This window comes from Lissotriton helveticus, chromosome 4_1, assembly GCF_964261635.1.
Source record: "Lissotriton helveticus chromosome 4_1, aLisHel1.1, whole genome shotgun sequence".
Lineage (NCBI taxonomy): Eukaryota > Metazoa > Chordata > Amphibia > Caudata > Salamandridae > Lissotriton > Lissotriton helveticus.
Window position 1 is genome coordinate 1,884,495,275 of NC_136063.1, and position 17,074 is coordinate 1,884,512,348.

A 17,074-nucleotide genomic window follows, 5' to 3' on the forward strand; every position below is an offset into this window, starting at 1 on the left:
TCCTGATCAGTCAGGATTTATGAAAAATAGATATTCTGCTAACAACACACGAACCCTATTACATGTTATTGAACAGAGCTCTCACCTTATTCATCCTGCAGGAGTTATGGCTTTAGATGCGGAAAAAGCTTTTGATAAAATTCACTGGCAATTTTTATTTAGTACTTTATTATCATTTAATTTTGGCCCCTCCTTTATTCGTATGATCTCTGCCTTATACTATGCTCCCACTGCTCGTTTATTTATCAATGGCCAAATTTCCTCTCAATTTTCCCTTTTCAGAGGTACCCGACAAGGTTGTCCCCTTTCTCCACTCTTATTTCTGTTGGGAATAGATCCTTTTCTCAATTATATACGTAATTGTGATGATGTTTATGGTAATACAATTAACGATGTTAATATTAAAACTTTAGCTTATGCAGACGATGTGTTATTATTTATTAGTAATCCAATTTCCTCTGTCCCCTCCTTATTAGACATTATTGCCAAATATTCGTTAGTTTCTGGATATAAACTTAATGTTACTAAAACAGAATTTTTTCCTCTTAATGTTTTTTGTACCTCTGATATGTTACCGGTATCGGACATTATTTGGCAAAGAAGTAAACTTAAATACCTGGGCATTCTATTTTCCTTATCCTCCACATTAAAATTGAATAGTAATTTCATACTTGAATATGTTAAAAGCAAGACTTCTAGATGTTCTTCTCTTAATCTTACTTGGCGGGGGAGAATGGCATCTATTAAAAGGAATATTGCTCCAAAAATGTGTTATTCCCTTGCAATGATTCCCACTCAGTTTCCTCGAAAATTTTACAAAGACATTGACAAATTATTATCCAAATTTCTCTGGAACAATAAGCCACCCCGAATTGCATATAAAAAGTTGAAAATCCCCAAATGTCAAGCAGGTTTCGGCCTTCCTGACTTTTATCTTTATCACAAAGCTTTTATACTTAAACAAAGTTCCTTATGGTTTAATGTTTCTTCTCTACATAAACCCCCTATTTGGTTTGATATAGAAAAATCTATTGTTTAGCCTTTCCCTCTCTCCTCCTTGTTAACTATGTCCCATAAATCTACTATTGTACATCGATCTTCCATAATCAAATACTCAAGATTGATAATCAATGATTTAGATCTCAGTTTTGCTTTGCCACTAAGTTCTACTATGGAACTATCACTTTGGTACAGTACCTTTATTAAATTAAATAGGAAGATAACTTTCTGGACTTCCTGGATTAAGGCGGGTATATTCTTTCTTGCAGATGTTTTTTGCAATGATGCCTTTATCCCCTTTGATCACCTTCAATTAAAGTTTAAGTTGCCTGATGCTGATTTGGTGAAATATCAATTGTTATGTAACTCAATTTTAGACTCCTTCCCGACTGGTATTCCCTCTACACTTACACCTGATTTAATTCGTTATCTTCATGTTGTTTCTGCATCTTCCAAGGCTGTTTCTATTTTGTGTAAAAGATTTGCTCCTTCTATCGGTACCAATATTGGTAGACTTTCAACATTCTGGAATGCTGAGCTTTCAACTTCTATTTCTGACGACTCTTGGAGGGTTATTTGGCTCAATACCATTTCTGGTTGGCTGCCAGTGTCTCTTTATCAAACAAACACCTATATTTTGTTTATTTCCTTGTGGTCACCAGTACGTTTGCATAATGCCAAATTATTACCCTCAAATCTTTGTTGGCATTGTAATTCACACCCTGGTACGTTACGTCACATGTTATTTGACTGCTCTATTATATTAAAATTTTGGTCTGAGGTTGGGGGGGACATAATATTGAAAATATTACCAATTCATGATGTTCTTTCTTATGAGTTGCTAATTTGTAAATCAATTGTACTCTCACATTCTCTTCCTGATTTTCAGGCAAAGTTGTTTAATTTTTTGCTTTCAGCCGCCCTAAAATCAATTACTTATTGTTGGAAAGATGCTTCTTCACTTTCTGTTCATGCTTGGTGGTCATGGATCATACTCACAAGAAGAGGTGCTCAGCTATCGCTTCAGGGAGTTAACCATAATTTGCTTTCTTTTCAATCTTTTTGGTCACCTATAGATTCTTACATGATGTTGTGATTGCTGCTTTTATGATTACTCTGCTTATCTAATTACAAATTGTTTGCAGTTTATATTGTTCTGTTTATAGTAACGATGTGTTTTTTTCAGTCATATGATATAATGTATACCCTTCCTTCCCTCTCTCCCCCCCTCCTTCCTTTCACTGTTCTCATTTTTCTTTCACTCTGATTGCCTGTTCTTTTATGATGATTTATTAGTCCATTATTACCTCTTCATATTTTATTATGGTCACTTGATTGGATTTTATTGCTATGTAATGCCTTTTTTTTTGTAGTGTCTCTTTATGTCATTCTCTTTTAAAACTTCAATAAAATTATTCTGAACCCCAAAAAAACATGGCCCTCACACAGGAGGCGTGTTTACCCCCTACTCTACTTCTCGAGCCAGGGCTGGGATTGAAAGGGAGTGTTGTGCAGGTGTAAGGTTAGATCAAAGACAATTTGAGTATAAGTACAGGGGCTCTGACCCCATGTTTTTTAGAGTACTTATGGAAATGGGACTGAACCTCTGTCAGAAGGATGACCTTGCTGCACAAAGGACTCATCTGGACTGCTCTTCTGTTATTGCCTTGCTGCCTGCTCTCTGCTGGTAGACCCAAATGACTCACTGGATTGCTTTTCTGCTTGTTGCCCTGCTGCCAGCTGCTCCCTGACTTTGGGTGCATTCAGCCCGGCTGAGTTGCCGGGAGAGTCCCCATAAAGCTACCTGCTTCTTGTGCTAGTCTGCCTGTCCCTTCATGGCTCTCAAGTGCCTCCCCGGGACCCCAGTGCATGGGGAGGGCTGTTTCTTGTTCCTTGGCTTCCACTGTAATCGCATGCACGGTGAGCGCTTCTCTCTTTATTTATTTCTTCACCCCAAAGCAGTGCATGCCGAGCACTTCCGTCTTTTGCCCCAAAACCTGCATTCTTAGAAGCATCAGAGCTGGCTAATCACTACAGGCTCAGCGCATTATGAGCAATTACAACAATGACATGGCTGTGTAACTTCTGCACCTAATTGTATCAAATATTCAAGATCATTACGTTCAAATGGAGCTCAAGGGATATGAAGTGGCAACTCTAGGCTTCCAAGCAGAAGACAAAACTGCCTCCTAAACATATTCAAAATTATCCCGAGCCACCAATGTCCAAATCACAAGTCTCCACAGAGAGTAGATGTAGTTCTGTTCTCTTTATTTTCAATCTTCATATGTGTCCAATGTATCCAACACCAAAATGTAGCCAACACAAGTTTCATATATGGCAAGGATACCACTGACTGCCTCAGGGATAATGATTCTATCGTAGAAGACCTGAAGTACAGCGTACAGACTTAATAGCTAGTGTCTCCAAATATCCATATCTTTCTATATGGCTGCCAACCCATATCTCAGCCAATTTCTCCAATAAAATTTTTGTATATCTTTCCATAATTTTAAGTCGTTCACAGGAGAGTGCCCCCTTCAATATCACAACACACAGTTATTTCAGCACGTTGTGAGGTTCTCAAGGTAGGCCTTGTGACCTTCATTCCCCTGCAGAGGCCATTCTGCGCTCCAGACGGCATGAGTGGGTCAAATTGTTGTTATGTTATGTTATGTTATTTTTATTTGTATCGTGCACAGCTGCCCCAGCAAAGGGGCGTCCTTGGCCCATAAGTACAAGCGCTTATGTGTCATGCGCTTTTGCCTGCAAAATACCAGTGTCTGTGGCACGGTCCGGGCCCCCGTAACCTGCCAACGAAGATTTGCACCGGATCCGACGACTGCATGCCTCATCTCTGGCCACGTGATATGTAGCTGCACACCCCACCTCACAGCGGCTTCCGCCCTTATCCAGAAAGTGCTGTACGAGTGAGTGGGGGTCCAAGGAAGGCACACTGCCGCATTGTGTTGCTGGCGTGTGTGGCTTAATTCTTTATAGACCACTGCTCTGACTTACTCCCCACATACGTGGGAGACCCATTGAGGCTCCGCCATCGGAACTGGTCATATGTGTGCCCCCTCTCTCTGGGGCCTACCTGGGGGGCAATTGCTTGGTGGTGCATGGCAGTATGGGGTGAACCTCGACAGGGACCCTTGCCTCATTCACTGAGGAAATTCAAAGGCTCTACCATAGTACCGGTTATGGACGTGCATGTAGCCCTGTGCCCTACTTGAGCTCTAAATCTCGTTGTTTTCAGACTCATGCAAATAATCGTAGTCCCACTAAGAAGGTGGCTGGGTTTCCTTTATCTATGTGGATAGCTTGTTTCTTTGGGGTTTATGGTGATATTCTGTGATTTATATACAGCAGGGGTGCTTCAGTGATTGATGTGATTTCCCCCTAACCAAGCTGCTGCATTTCATGCCCTGGTGATGCACGGTACTTCATGTGATATTTCTGCAATAGCAGTGGTTGTTATCAGCATGGCATGCACGTCACTAATGATACATGGTGATTGCATGTTTTATGTACAATATATGCTATCTTTTTTATATATAACACTGTGTATAGTCTATTTTGTAGTGTATTAACCGCATGCGTGCGGCCGTTTTTCCCGCGGTATGCTGCATTTTTAAATTTACCACGTTACATGACGAGCTCAGCTCGTCATCAGCACACGGTAGTTAACGCTGATGACGAGCTGAGCTCGTCATCAGCATGGAAGGGGTTAATGTATTACTGGTGTGAGAATGTTTCACCCATTGCCTCTGGAGATAAGCCTGGCTGCTCTGTGCCAATCTGCCAGGGGTGAGCAGAGGTTATCTATGGTGTGTAACTTTCTTGCCCTGACTAGAGTGGTGGGTTCTGCCTGGCTTAGGTGCATGCCCTAGCCAATCAAAAACCCCATTTCTAACACACCTACTATGATCACTTTTATAGTATGGCACATGTTCAAAGTTTATTTCCAGGGCATATGCCTCTCGCTAGAGAGGGGAATCCTGAGATCTATGTAAAATGAGCTTAAAAAGGTAGAGCAGTATCTCAAATGTGAAGCCATTAAAAACAAACCTACTGCAGGTCAAATTAGATGAGTTAAAGAAGTTTGATGAGCTTATTGCTAAGAGAATTGTTTGTCCCAGAATTTTCCTGACCTGGCAGTATGCTCAAGTGAATTAACCTAGACATACTCTGGATAAAATTATTAGGAAGAAACATGAACAAATAATGATCAGTTTGATTGAGGGAGGGGATTTTTAAGATAACGAGTGTACTTGGCAAGGGTTCTGTTAGGTTTACCAAAATCTATACATCCAGAATCGACTCCTTCATCAGTATGAAGAGGAGACATAGTTGGATCCTGTGGTACAATGGGTTGGCAGAGGATACAGCTAGACATGGTGAGATGCTTGTGCTGGAGGATATTCCTGAGTCTATTAAAGGTTATTAACTCTGTGGAGGCACTGATCATGGATAATTTTACAACTGGATTTTAAAAGGCGTGGGGTACTTTATTGGTACGAACATTATTTTCAGAGTTTGCGAAAAGTTGATACAGAAAAGTTATATTCAGTGTCAACGAGGCAAGCCAATCTCATCAATCTGGGTCTCATCATTATTATTTAAAACATGTCTAGTCTAAATCTTGTTGTGCTACTGAAATAAAACAACATGATAATCCCAACTCCGTAACAAGTAAATGCCATGTTTTATAGTCCTCACTAACTGTGCTAACTGGATGCTTCCCAGTAAGCTTGCAATTGACAAATGAGATGTAAATGTTTCAAAATTGCTATGTGGGCAGTTTAACAAGGAGGCGGGCCCCAAGTGTAGGTACAATTGATACTTGCTCATGTTCTCATTATGGCATGCTTTACAGATATTGGAAACATTTGGCCATATGGCCCTATTTTATAGGTTTCTGAAGCTTCTACAAATGTAGGCTCTTATTTACCTGGGCAGCTCGTCTCCAAAGCATCTGTTGGGAAAATCTATGCTCGACTTTTCTGTGATCACAGTTTTTAATAAATACATTTTCTATTTAGCTGTGGGATCTCTAGTGGGCAACAGCTACTCATTTACTGTCCCTGCACAGGCTAGAAGACTGATCCACTTATTAACTTGTGATTAGAAAGTGAGCCTGAAGAGCCACGTTTTAAGGAGAAGCTTGAAAACCGGGTTATCCTCTGTGGTGCCAAGATGCAGCGGGAGAGTGTTCCAGTCCCTGGAACCCAGGTAGGAGTTGGAGCTTCCACCCCACTTCTTCCATATGAATTGTGGGATCACCACCAACAAGGAACTGGAGGAACTGTGTGATCTGGTATGGTCAAATAAGGATAATTCTATTAGACAGATACTGTGAGCCCGAGTGATAGAAAGCTCTATGTATCAGCACTAGCCTTTAAACCAAACGTGTTCTTTGATAGGAAGCTAGTGTAGTTCTTTCTGGTACGTTGGTTGTTGACTGGAGAGCTTCAACGTCAGCCATGCTGCAGCATTCTGAACCAGCTGTAGTCTCTTCAGAAGATAAGCCTGGAGACCCCAATAGAGGTAATCATGGCTTGAATCAATGTTTTTTGCTGAGGTAAAGTGAGAAGGTAGTGGCACTTTTTTACCATTTTTTGGGGTCTAAAACAGGACCCTACTGCGCTGGCCACCTGGAGGGAGAAAGTGGCAGAGTTTTCAAATGTCACCTCCAGATTGCGAGCCACCATGGCTGGGGCTGGTGGAACATCATTTGGCCAGCTGGGAGATAGTAACCCAGTGAGCAGAATTTCATTTTTACTGCCTTTGCATTGTAGGTTGCTGGAGGCATCCACTTGAAATATTGGGTAAATGCATGCCTTAAAATTGCTCAAAACAAAAAACGCATTAAGAAATAATAATATTATTTCTTGTATATTATTATTTCTTAATGCATTTTCACATTTGTAATTTCTGTTTGGTTTCAATAAACTTGAACTTAAAAAAATTGCTCAAAGTGTTAGGGTCATTTTTATCTAGGGTGAAGGTCATTTGTGTGTCATCGACATACAAAATTATTTGTACACTGTAATATTTATCATGGGTTGTCAGTCGGATCACATTAAAAGATTTAGATTCCGAGATGTATGGAGCCATCCATACACATGGATTTGTGCCTTTCAAAAACTAATTGAACCAGGCTAATGGAGGGCCACAGATACTGATGTCACCAAGGTGTCGTAGAAGTATGGGGTGTGAGATGGGGTCCAAAGCTGCAGCTAGATCGATGAGAACAAGGGCCACATGCTTTCCCATATTCACTGCTAGCTTAATGGTGTCTGCAACCTCCAACAAAGTCGTTTCCATGCTGAAGCCGGAGTGAAAGCCCGATCGGGGATGGTGTAACAGCTTATTCTGCTCTCGAAAACCAAAGAGTTGGAGGTTAATAAGCTTTTCTAAATCCTTCGAAAAGGCCGCCAACTAGGAGATTAGTCTGTAATTGGAAAGGTTAGATTTGTCAGCTTTTTAAAGAGGGGAATTAATTTGGCCTGTTTCCAGCAGCGGGGGACTGTGGACATCTGAATGGACATGTTTAAAAGATTTAATGAGGTGTTGATTGCTGTGCAATTGGAAAAAGAATAAGGGGGGCACAGGTCTTCATTTTATAGACTTAATCCAAACACAATGCAGAATACTGCAGACTGGATGAACAACAACTGTCTCAAACTCAACACCAACAAGACAGAAGTACTCATCTTTGGGAAAGGCAAGGACACACACTGGAACAACAATTGGTGGACCCCAGAGCTGGGCTCAACCCCAATACCCACCAGACATGCCCGCAACCTCAGCATCATCCTCGACAGCCAGCTATCCATAAAGAAGCAAGTCAGCGCCATCTCACCACCTGATTCCTCACACTCCATATGCTCAGGAAGGTTTTCAGATGGCTCCCGACCAACACCAGGTGAAGAGTCACACAGGCTCTCGTCACCAGCTGATTTGACTATGGAAACTCTCTCTACATTGGAATAACATTCCAACTCATGAAGAAGCTCCAGAAAATCCATAAAACAGAAGTCAGGATCTTCCTCCACCTCCCCAGACAAATGCACATAACCCCTCACCTCAGGAAACTTCACTGGCTACCAGTCATGAAGAGATGCCAGTACAAGCTACTCGCTCATGCATCCAAGGCATTACACTGTGAAGGACCTGTGTACTTCAATCAATGCATGACCTATCACCAGCCCATCAGGAAACTCAGATCTGGATCCAGAGCCGTAGCTGCCACGTGTCGCATCTGCTGAACAAACAGTGGAGACTGCTCCTTCTCCCCGTGCACCTCAGAACCTCACCATCGCTCCAAAAATTCATGAAGGACCACAAGACATGGAAGTTCAACCAACAGGAGAAAAGGAAGAATTATCCAAGAGCGCCTTGAGACCCTCATGAGTAAAGCAGCCATGCCCTAGAAATCCTGATTGATGGATTGATTGAGAGTACTGAAGTTTTCTTTGACACCACATAAATAAATGATAAATAAGACAGTTCTGGGAACAAGATTTGAACCATTTTTCTCTTGCTGGAGGGTGGAACACTTGCTGTCAAAATGTAATTGGTGTAAAAGATAGCAAATCATTTATTTATATGGGTGCACTTAGCCTTTTCTCTTCCTGAAATTGTGAAAATGAATATAATTAAAGTGGGTTAAAATAGACATATTTTGTAGTGCCAAGATAGCTATGAGCAAACATGGGCTTTACAGAAAAACATGTTATGTAATGTGGTAATGTCCCCCTCTTCTCCTTTTTACTGTAAAGAGAATGATAGGCCAGGCCCATATTTTTTCTCGCTTGGACTCCCTTTATTTGGGTGCCCTGCAGGCCACCACATGGAAACTACAGGTGGTACAGAATTGTGCTGCACGGTTGTTGTTCAATGTACCTAGGCACCAATCTGCTCGACCAGCATTGAATGCTTTTCACTGCCTTCCCATGGCTGAGAGGATCAAGTTTAAATCCATGTTTATCATCCTCAGAACATGCTCTGACAATGGCCCTCTGATCTCCCATCCTTTGCGCTCCTCTTACCACCCATCAATAACCTTGTGTTCCTCTAATTCCTATTTGGCCTAAGTCCCCCGAATAGGGGCCGATTCCAAAGCGGTTTGGAAGGCCTCCTGACGGTATTTACTCCGTACCAATCGGATCGGGAATGTGTCTTTTCGAGCGAATCGGAGAGGTTTCCGACCTACTGAGTATGATGCGAGTTAGGAGTTAGGAATATCCGAACACGACGGCATTCGGAATGAGCGAGCCGTACGGAGCAGAATCGTACGTCTCTACGGGCTGTGTTTCCGAACGACGATTATGATGCTGGATTCGGACAGCCTTTCCGAATTGTGACGTCTGACTCGAATTGGCAGTCGGAAACAGACTTTGGGAGCCCATAGTGGACCCCTCTGCACCCGGAGCCTTCCCAATCAGGCTGTGGTGGTATCCAAGGGTCCCGTCTTACCATGCATGCACAGTGTGGCAGGCACTAGGCGGTGCCCACCAAGGGTGCCCAATTTTCCCCACCCACCCCTTTCTTCAATGGGAGCCTATGCATTCAGTCTGAACATAGGCTCCCATTGAAGTCAATGCGAGTCCAACCAAGTTGTATCAGGAAGCATCCGGATGCATCGTACTCGGTGGGTCGGACTCTCCCGATCCGAGTTGGTTGGAAATCATTCCCAAACTGATTCCATCAGGAAGATTTCCAAACCGCATCTGAATCCGGTCCTTGGAAGGGAACGATTTAAAGGGCGTTACTTTTCACAAAATGTGGCGAGGCTATGGAACACCATCCCTCTCTATCTTTGTTCAGATAAGCAGCTTCTCCCCTTCCGGAAAATGCCTAAAAGATGGCTATTCCAGAACATCTCTTCTTAATTGTGAATAGTTCAATTCTCTTGATGCTCCTGTGCTGCACTATTAGCAATGGGATGCCTATGAGTAGCTAGGCGCTCTATAAGTGCTTCTAGAATAGAATAGTAATGGGCATGAAAGTGATGATGAGTATACAGTGTCACCCATGTTGTTTGGAGGTTTGGTTGCTTGCCACCACCTGATAAGCACTAGACTCTCCAATTCCCATGTGTGCAGTAGCAGCCCGCATAGGGCATGCTGCGGGGTGGTAGGGCGGGGTAGGGGCAGGGTGGTGGGGTAGTAAACTTGGACATAGGACGGAACGTTGGAAATAATTATTTTCCTCCATTCCGTCGTATGCCTGAGTTAACTAACCCTCACCCTGCCCCTCCCAGCCCCGCCCCACCGCCCTGCAGCACGCCCTATGCGAGCCTCCACTGCATGTGTGCATTTCAAATTCCACATGAAGGCCTTAAGTTGACTATGTACAATATAACAGCATCATGGGAGTGGAAGCGCCCAGTCTAAGATACGTAGAAGCTAAATGCTGTAAACCACATAAGAAATCCCATTCTCACTGAGTCACTTAGCCGGGTCTGGTGGCTCAGTGGACTAATGCGTCTACTGCAGGGACCTGTGTTCGACCTCATGGTCACAGGTTCAAATCCCGGCGGGTCCACTCAGCCTTTCATCCATTTGGGGTCGATAAAATGAGTACCATTGAGTTGGGTAACAACAAACATCTGTTATTTCAGCGCCAAGATGCCCGTAGTGGTGAACGTGTGCTTTACAAATACTCATGTTATGTTAATTAAAAATTATCCCACACCTACACATTCACCCATGTTGGAAACAGAAAGCTGCTCCAGGATCTTGCTGAAACGTTACTCCTGTGTGTTCTTTTCACACTTATCAGCACTTCCTGCTTCCTTTGCTCATGATGGGTTGTTAACAGCTGCCATCTTAATCACCCCCTGTAAGAAGAGATCTTTCTGAACACCTTCTCCTTCTTCTGACAAAGAAAAGGACGAGATCATGTGAAACATAAGATGATCCTCATCACTCTAGTTGACATTACTGGAAAACAAGGCAGTGCTCCATTTCTGTTTCTAAAAATCAGCAAAAATTATAAATGAAGCTCTAAACTGAAATCTAAAATTGAAAGTCAAGTATTATCAATTTTAAGTTTAAGGAAGCATGGAACATTTATTACCAACCCAACAATCCGAATAAACTGTCAGTAAAAAGAGACATCTTTGCTTATACTTGAATGCTGTTTCTTTCTCCTTCATGTTCTTGCATCTGATCCAAGGTACAAATGCAGTAGGAAATCACAGTGCTAATTACGGAAGGAGCAAGTCATAGTCCTGTGTATTTAAGCATATACATTGCTCCTCTTTGAATACAGATATTGAAGAATTTTCACTGTGGATTCGATACACGTAATTTCATAGGTGACCTACTTGAATCAAATCAAATCTGTAACCAAGAGTCAGCAATTTGGTAGGTTTGCATAGTGTTGCAATTGTACCGGAATCTACCAGCAACTTGTCGGATTGTTTGTAAATATTGGTGACTCAGCACAAATCTTCCTCAGAGCTTTGCTGGTCCCACTAGATCACCAAGTGAGGAGTTCACCCAGTCCTAAATTAAACGATGGACTGCATGATTGCTAATTAAATGTGACAGGAAATAGATGGCCAAAGTAGGATATTTTGGTGAAAAGTTTTTTTAAAAGGTAAATAATGTTTGAATATATTTGATACATTTCCAATCTGGCTCTTTGTTCAGTTTGGTTCCTTTTGTAATCTGTACCTTTCATTGCGTGTATCCCCAGTTCTCTCCAACAAACTGTTGCATGGAGACTAGCTGTCCCAAATGAATAGCTGCTCTTACCATAGATCCAGCAGACTCCCATCAGCTCTAGTACTCCCGCGATCAGCAGTCCCCATCCACCAGTGAAATAGTCAGTCAGATTAACCCAGTAAATTCCTGACTTTGGGAAAAGCAACAAACGGAACAGTTAGTCATTAAGTTACTGCTGCTCACATATTAAACTTAGCAATAAATCTATGTCTAAAACCAAACGAAGTTTTACACTCAAGCACAAGATAACGACTGAATCAATTCATTGTACTGCTATTTTCTCCTCATTCTCTGCAATTGTTCATTTCCCCTCCACTCTCAAGGCAAGTTGCACTCAGCAAAGTTAAGCTCTACTCCTCCCTTCCATCTATGCAGTTTTACTGCAGCTGTTAAATTGCAATGGGAAATTGATCTTATTTTATACTTCACACATATTATCTTTCTTCTTTGTGCAAGGAAAGCTTTCAAAACAGCCTTGTTATACTTCTTCACTAGTGTGCACAGTGCTTTAAATGGACCGGTACTCACCGGTACTGAGTACCAGCACTTTTTCATTTTCTCCTCTTGAGTACCAGCACTTTTTCTAGAATAAAGAGAGTACCGGTACCCATGGAGACCTGACTTTAACCCAGACAGCGCTGCCTTCATCCCTCAACTGATACTACGACAGTACCTTTAACAAGCATTGCACTGAATTAATCACAGGAGCTCTTGTCACCAGGACACAGCATGAGCAGCTTTGGAAGTCATCAGAGCAGGGGTGTGTCTTCAGAGTGATTAGCTTATCCATCGATATTTCACAGTGTTGCTGAGAGGGGGATGTAAAATCTAATGGGTGGCGGTGGGACGCATTGTTCAGGACAGAACAAAAGAACATTTTCTAATCCTTTCACCATTGCCACACATCTGAATTCCCTTCTTGCATGTGTAAATAAGAAGGGATCTTGTTACAAACCTCGCTAATTCCTATTTTATCGGCCTTGGATAGACTGTAAGTCCAATGAAAAATTTGAAATGCTCTTTGAACAGAGATATTCCCTGCCAGTGTTAAACCACCTGGGCCTACATGCCACAAGGATGTACACGGCTGTATTTTTATTAAAAGCCAGTAAATGTGTTGCATGGCTTGGTATGTGTGTGTTATTCACACTTATGGTGGCAATTTATTGCACACTGTGATCGAATGCCAAAAGCAGGAAAACATACATTTTCCATTTATTTAGCACTCCCAGGTGGTCGTCTGCACAAGTTATGTAGTGCAAGCACAGAAAACATATTTAATTTGTAATAAGCCCCATATCCTGACCAGCACTTCATGTCATTGGTCATATTTTGATTCAGAAAGACCACCTTGCCATTTATAATGTGACTTCAAAGCCTGTTCCTTTTCTTTTTAATATTTATTTCATCGACAATTGCAAATGCAAGAATGCATTTGACATTTATTATAGTAAGTATATAAGGCATATAATATCACTGATTAGCTGAATTAACATATGTGGGATCATGGTGTGTATTTTTATTACACATAGTGCAGCCAGATCAGCCCAGTAGATACTTTATTCTTTCTTATATCACATCTGCAGCGTGTTTACTCCTTCCACCACTCCTTTCAACCACATAAAATGGAATGTTGAAAGGCTGAGCTACCAACAGCAATTTCCCTATTGTATGTGTGTCATCATTTCTCATCCAGTGGCAGAGAGAGAGAGAGAGAGAGAGAGAGAGAGAGAGAGAGAGAGAGAGAGAATATGCTGCTCACTAAAGTTATACAAACTGTGTCTCTTCAAAAGCAACTCTGGTTTCCAGGTTGCACAGAAAGACGCACTAGTGGCGTGAATAAAGAGTGCCTGATGAATTCCTTGCTTTTTGCAGTTGCGCATTCACCAATCATGAGAAGCAGAAAGCTGAGGCACTTCCCATAATTAAGTGAGCTTGGGTCATCATAAGTAACAATAAAGTGGATAACTCTGGAGGTAATGCACTTGCTAGAAAGATCAGTGTACATTCTAATCAAAGGTTCAACTCACCATAATATTGCATAGAGGCTCAATGTGTCTGCTGGAAAACACAGCATGCAACATGTAAATCACAGATTCGTTTTTTATGTGGATAGCTTAGTTGACTACTGTTTTTGTTGCATAGAGCCTTGTGTTACCTGTAGGTCAAAAGTTAACAACCCTGTATTATAGCTTAGTGATTTATGTACCTGCAGCAAGGACCTGCCTGCAAACAAGAAGGCATATATTTAGAAATTGCTGTTTTTCTTCAATCTTTTTCTATTTTAAAGTTGCTAAAATAAGGTTACTTTTGGTAGTAATACACACTTATTAGTAAGTGCTATATATACATAGTTATTTGTGAGATAACTAATGGACAGATAGATCCCACATTCTAACAATGCATGCAGATTACGTGCATACAACCTTGGCACGGTCGAACAGCTAACCCTGACCCTTGTTCCACCTTAGCACCGCCCTTGTGCCCGCCCTAAACTCCGCTCACTGCTCCTTTTGGTGAGTACCTGCACTTATTTTTTTCCATTTAAAGCACTGAGTGCACACATAGTAAATCCTCACCAAAGCTCTGCTACTTTGAGTTCTCTGGGTGACCCACAGCTAACCAAATTTATCATAATCTAATGAATTGCTGGAGAATTTTAAAACACAGTTGACACAGTCCATCAACCATGGTACATCATACTAGGCAATATGTGCCTATACAACTGATGTCTGTGCCAGCCTAGACCTCTTTTCTCCTATGACGTATTAAAATCTATTGTCATGCCAAATACAAATGCTTATAATAAATATATAGTATATTACTGCAGTTTATGACTTTATGGAGGAGATGATATGATCAGCACACTAGGTAGTTTCCATCAGTGCCAGTGTTTAAGTGTTGCGTTTGTGTTTAGAAGCTGATGTCATAGCAGGACTCTTTTGATGTAAGCACATGGCATATTCTAACTAACTTTATTAGTTACTGTCTCATTAGTGGCTGGCTCTAATTTGGTTTAATTCTGTATTCCAGGTAGGAGGAGATTTCCCCTGTTAGGGCCTAAAAATCTACCTCCAGTAGGCCGTGCTAAATCTAGGTGGGCATACAGTGTGGTCTGTCTTCCTCAGCTCTTTACCAAAATTGTAGTGTTGTAGTAATAGTCAGGACACACAATGGATTAAGTACATTTCGATTTATTTTCCAGTATAATGAGCCCACAAGACAGCGACTGAACAACGTAGTAAGGTCACACCAACATCCCCGTCAGAGTGGCCATCATTCTACACCCCACACCATAAGTTGGTTTGCAATATTCCATTGCGTTATGACATATGTAATAGAAGTCTCCCAATGTCATCACCATTCATACTTATGAATGCAATGGTGTTCAGACAAAATATCTAAATAAAAAATATTGAGATGCAAACATATCAAGTTTTTTATATCGTGTTACACAAATATTGTGATTCAGGAATATCGTTGACAATAATATTTATTTTCTAAGGTAAGTAATATCGATGCTAAATCGATGTTAAAAATATCCATGTTATTGATATCATTTGCAAAAATATCTATGTTGTTAATATCAATGTTAAAAATATCTATGTTGTTAATATCAATGTTAAAAATATCTATGTGGTTAATATCTTTTCGGGTGTTTTTTATTTTTATGTTTTTTTTCCCAACTCATTTTATTGAGATTTCATTCAAAACATTTGGACCAACATGGCTTACCAATTCAGATAAGGCAGCTGAAAACCCATTGTCCATACTCAGTGATACAGTTATAAAAACACCAATCAATTCTATCACCCCACCCATGATTCACATGGCGATCATGACAACATTGTGTATGGCAACCCTCATAGAGCGCCCAAGGACCTCATGGCGTGACAATATATGGTTGTATTTCTGCATCAAGGAGGGAATCCAGACCCCTCTAATCAGCCCACTGCTGCCACATCTTAGAATATTTATGTGGGCATCGCCAAGCCCGATATACTGTGACTTCTATCCCCATACAATGACCCATCCCTTTCTTCCAAGTGCCCACTGTTGATTGTATTGCATCTTTCCACAACTTAGCAATGTCTCTCTTCGCCAGTGTTAGGCGTGAAATAGCTGGTGCCTTTCATATCTGTTACCACCTATCCCCTCTGTACTATAGAGCAGTATCAACTTGGGCTTGAACAGGACTTCCCAGGACAAGACGTCTTCCAGGCATGATTCCACATCCCACCAAAAGCCCATTAGGGCCGTGCAATCCCACACGTATACAAAAATTGTGCCCTCATTCACACAACAGCGCAGGCATACAGCTGAGGTAATAGCACAGGCGATGTCTAGTGAAGTAAACTGAAGGCAAATATTTTAATTGGATTAGCCGAAGTCGGGATGGGATCGCCGCCTCGTGTGGGGGCCATCAGGGTCTCCGCCCAGTCATCATCGGCTAGTGTGGGTATGTCCCTCAACCATGTCTGTTGTAGGGCTGGAAGTGTGGTGGTGCTATGTGTTATTAGTGATTGATCAATCTGTTTAATCTTGTGTGTGCCCAAGTCCCCTGTTAATAATTTACCTTCCAAAGAGTTAAACTCTGGTAGAGCATGAAGATCTCGGAGATAGGGATTTAGTGAGTTAGAGCATGGCGCAGCTGTAGATATTTATAAAATTGATGACGATGCAACTGAAACTCAGTCTGTAGCTCTTGAATGGACTAGAGGACCATGCCTCACATAAAATCTCCCAGAGTAGAGATATCTATGATGTCCCATTGACAAAACCTTGGCAGGGACGCCACTCACCCCATGAAATTCCTGCCCCACAATGGTGTCATCAGAGTCAACTTTCCCCACCAACCCATCTGCTAGAGTAATCGTTTCTACAGGTAAATCACTATTTGTGTTAAATAGATAATGGAATTTCTCATCTTTCTGTCAAATAGAAGGTCTAAGATCGGCACGTCAACCATCGTCCAGCATTCTGTCATATATGCTGGGTCAGTCTGCGACGTATACCACCATTCATTTATGAATAATAGGTAAGATGCGGCATTGTAGGAGTAGACATCTGGTGCGGCGATGCCGCTATTATAGGTAGACTGAAAACACTGCTCCGGAAGAACTGGGTCAGAACAGTATTCAACTGTCTAAACCATGCCTGGGTGATTGCAAAGGGATAATTTTGTAGGTGGTATAAAATCCGTGGCATTGAGACCATCTTAAATTTCATCGAGCGGCCCAGTAGAGATAGAAGCACCGGAGACCAGTGTTTAACCTCCTCTCTCACATGGGGTAAGATTGGGACTCTTTTTTGAGCCCAGGATGTGTCAGGGT

At 41.7% G+C, this 17,074-nt stretch overlaps 1 protein-coding gene across 1 annotated transcript in view; it reads right to left on the reverse strand.

Moving 5' to 3' along the window:
• The window catches only part of LOC144829412 (sodium- and chloride-dependent neutral and basic amino acid transporter B(0+)-like), a 361,697-nt gene that overhangs the window by 76,312 nt on the left and 268,311 nt on the right, over window positions 1–17,074 (reverse strand). Inside the window, exon 11 of the mRNA XM_078688535.1 lies at window positions 11,772–11,871. Coding sequence (XP_078544661.1) covers window positions 11,772–11,871 — 100 coding nt within the window. The remainder of the gene's footprint in view (window positions 1–11,771; window positions 11,872–17,074) is intronic.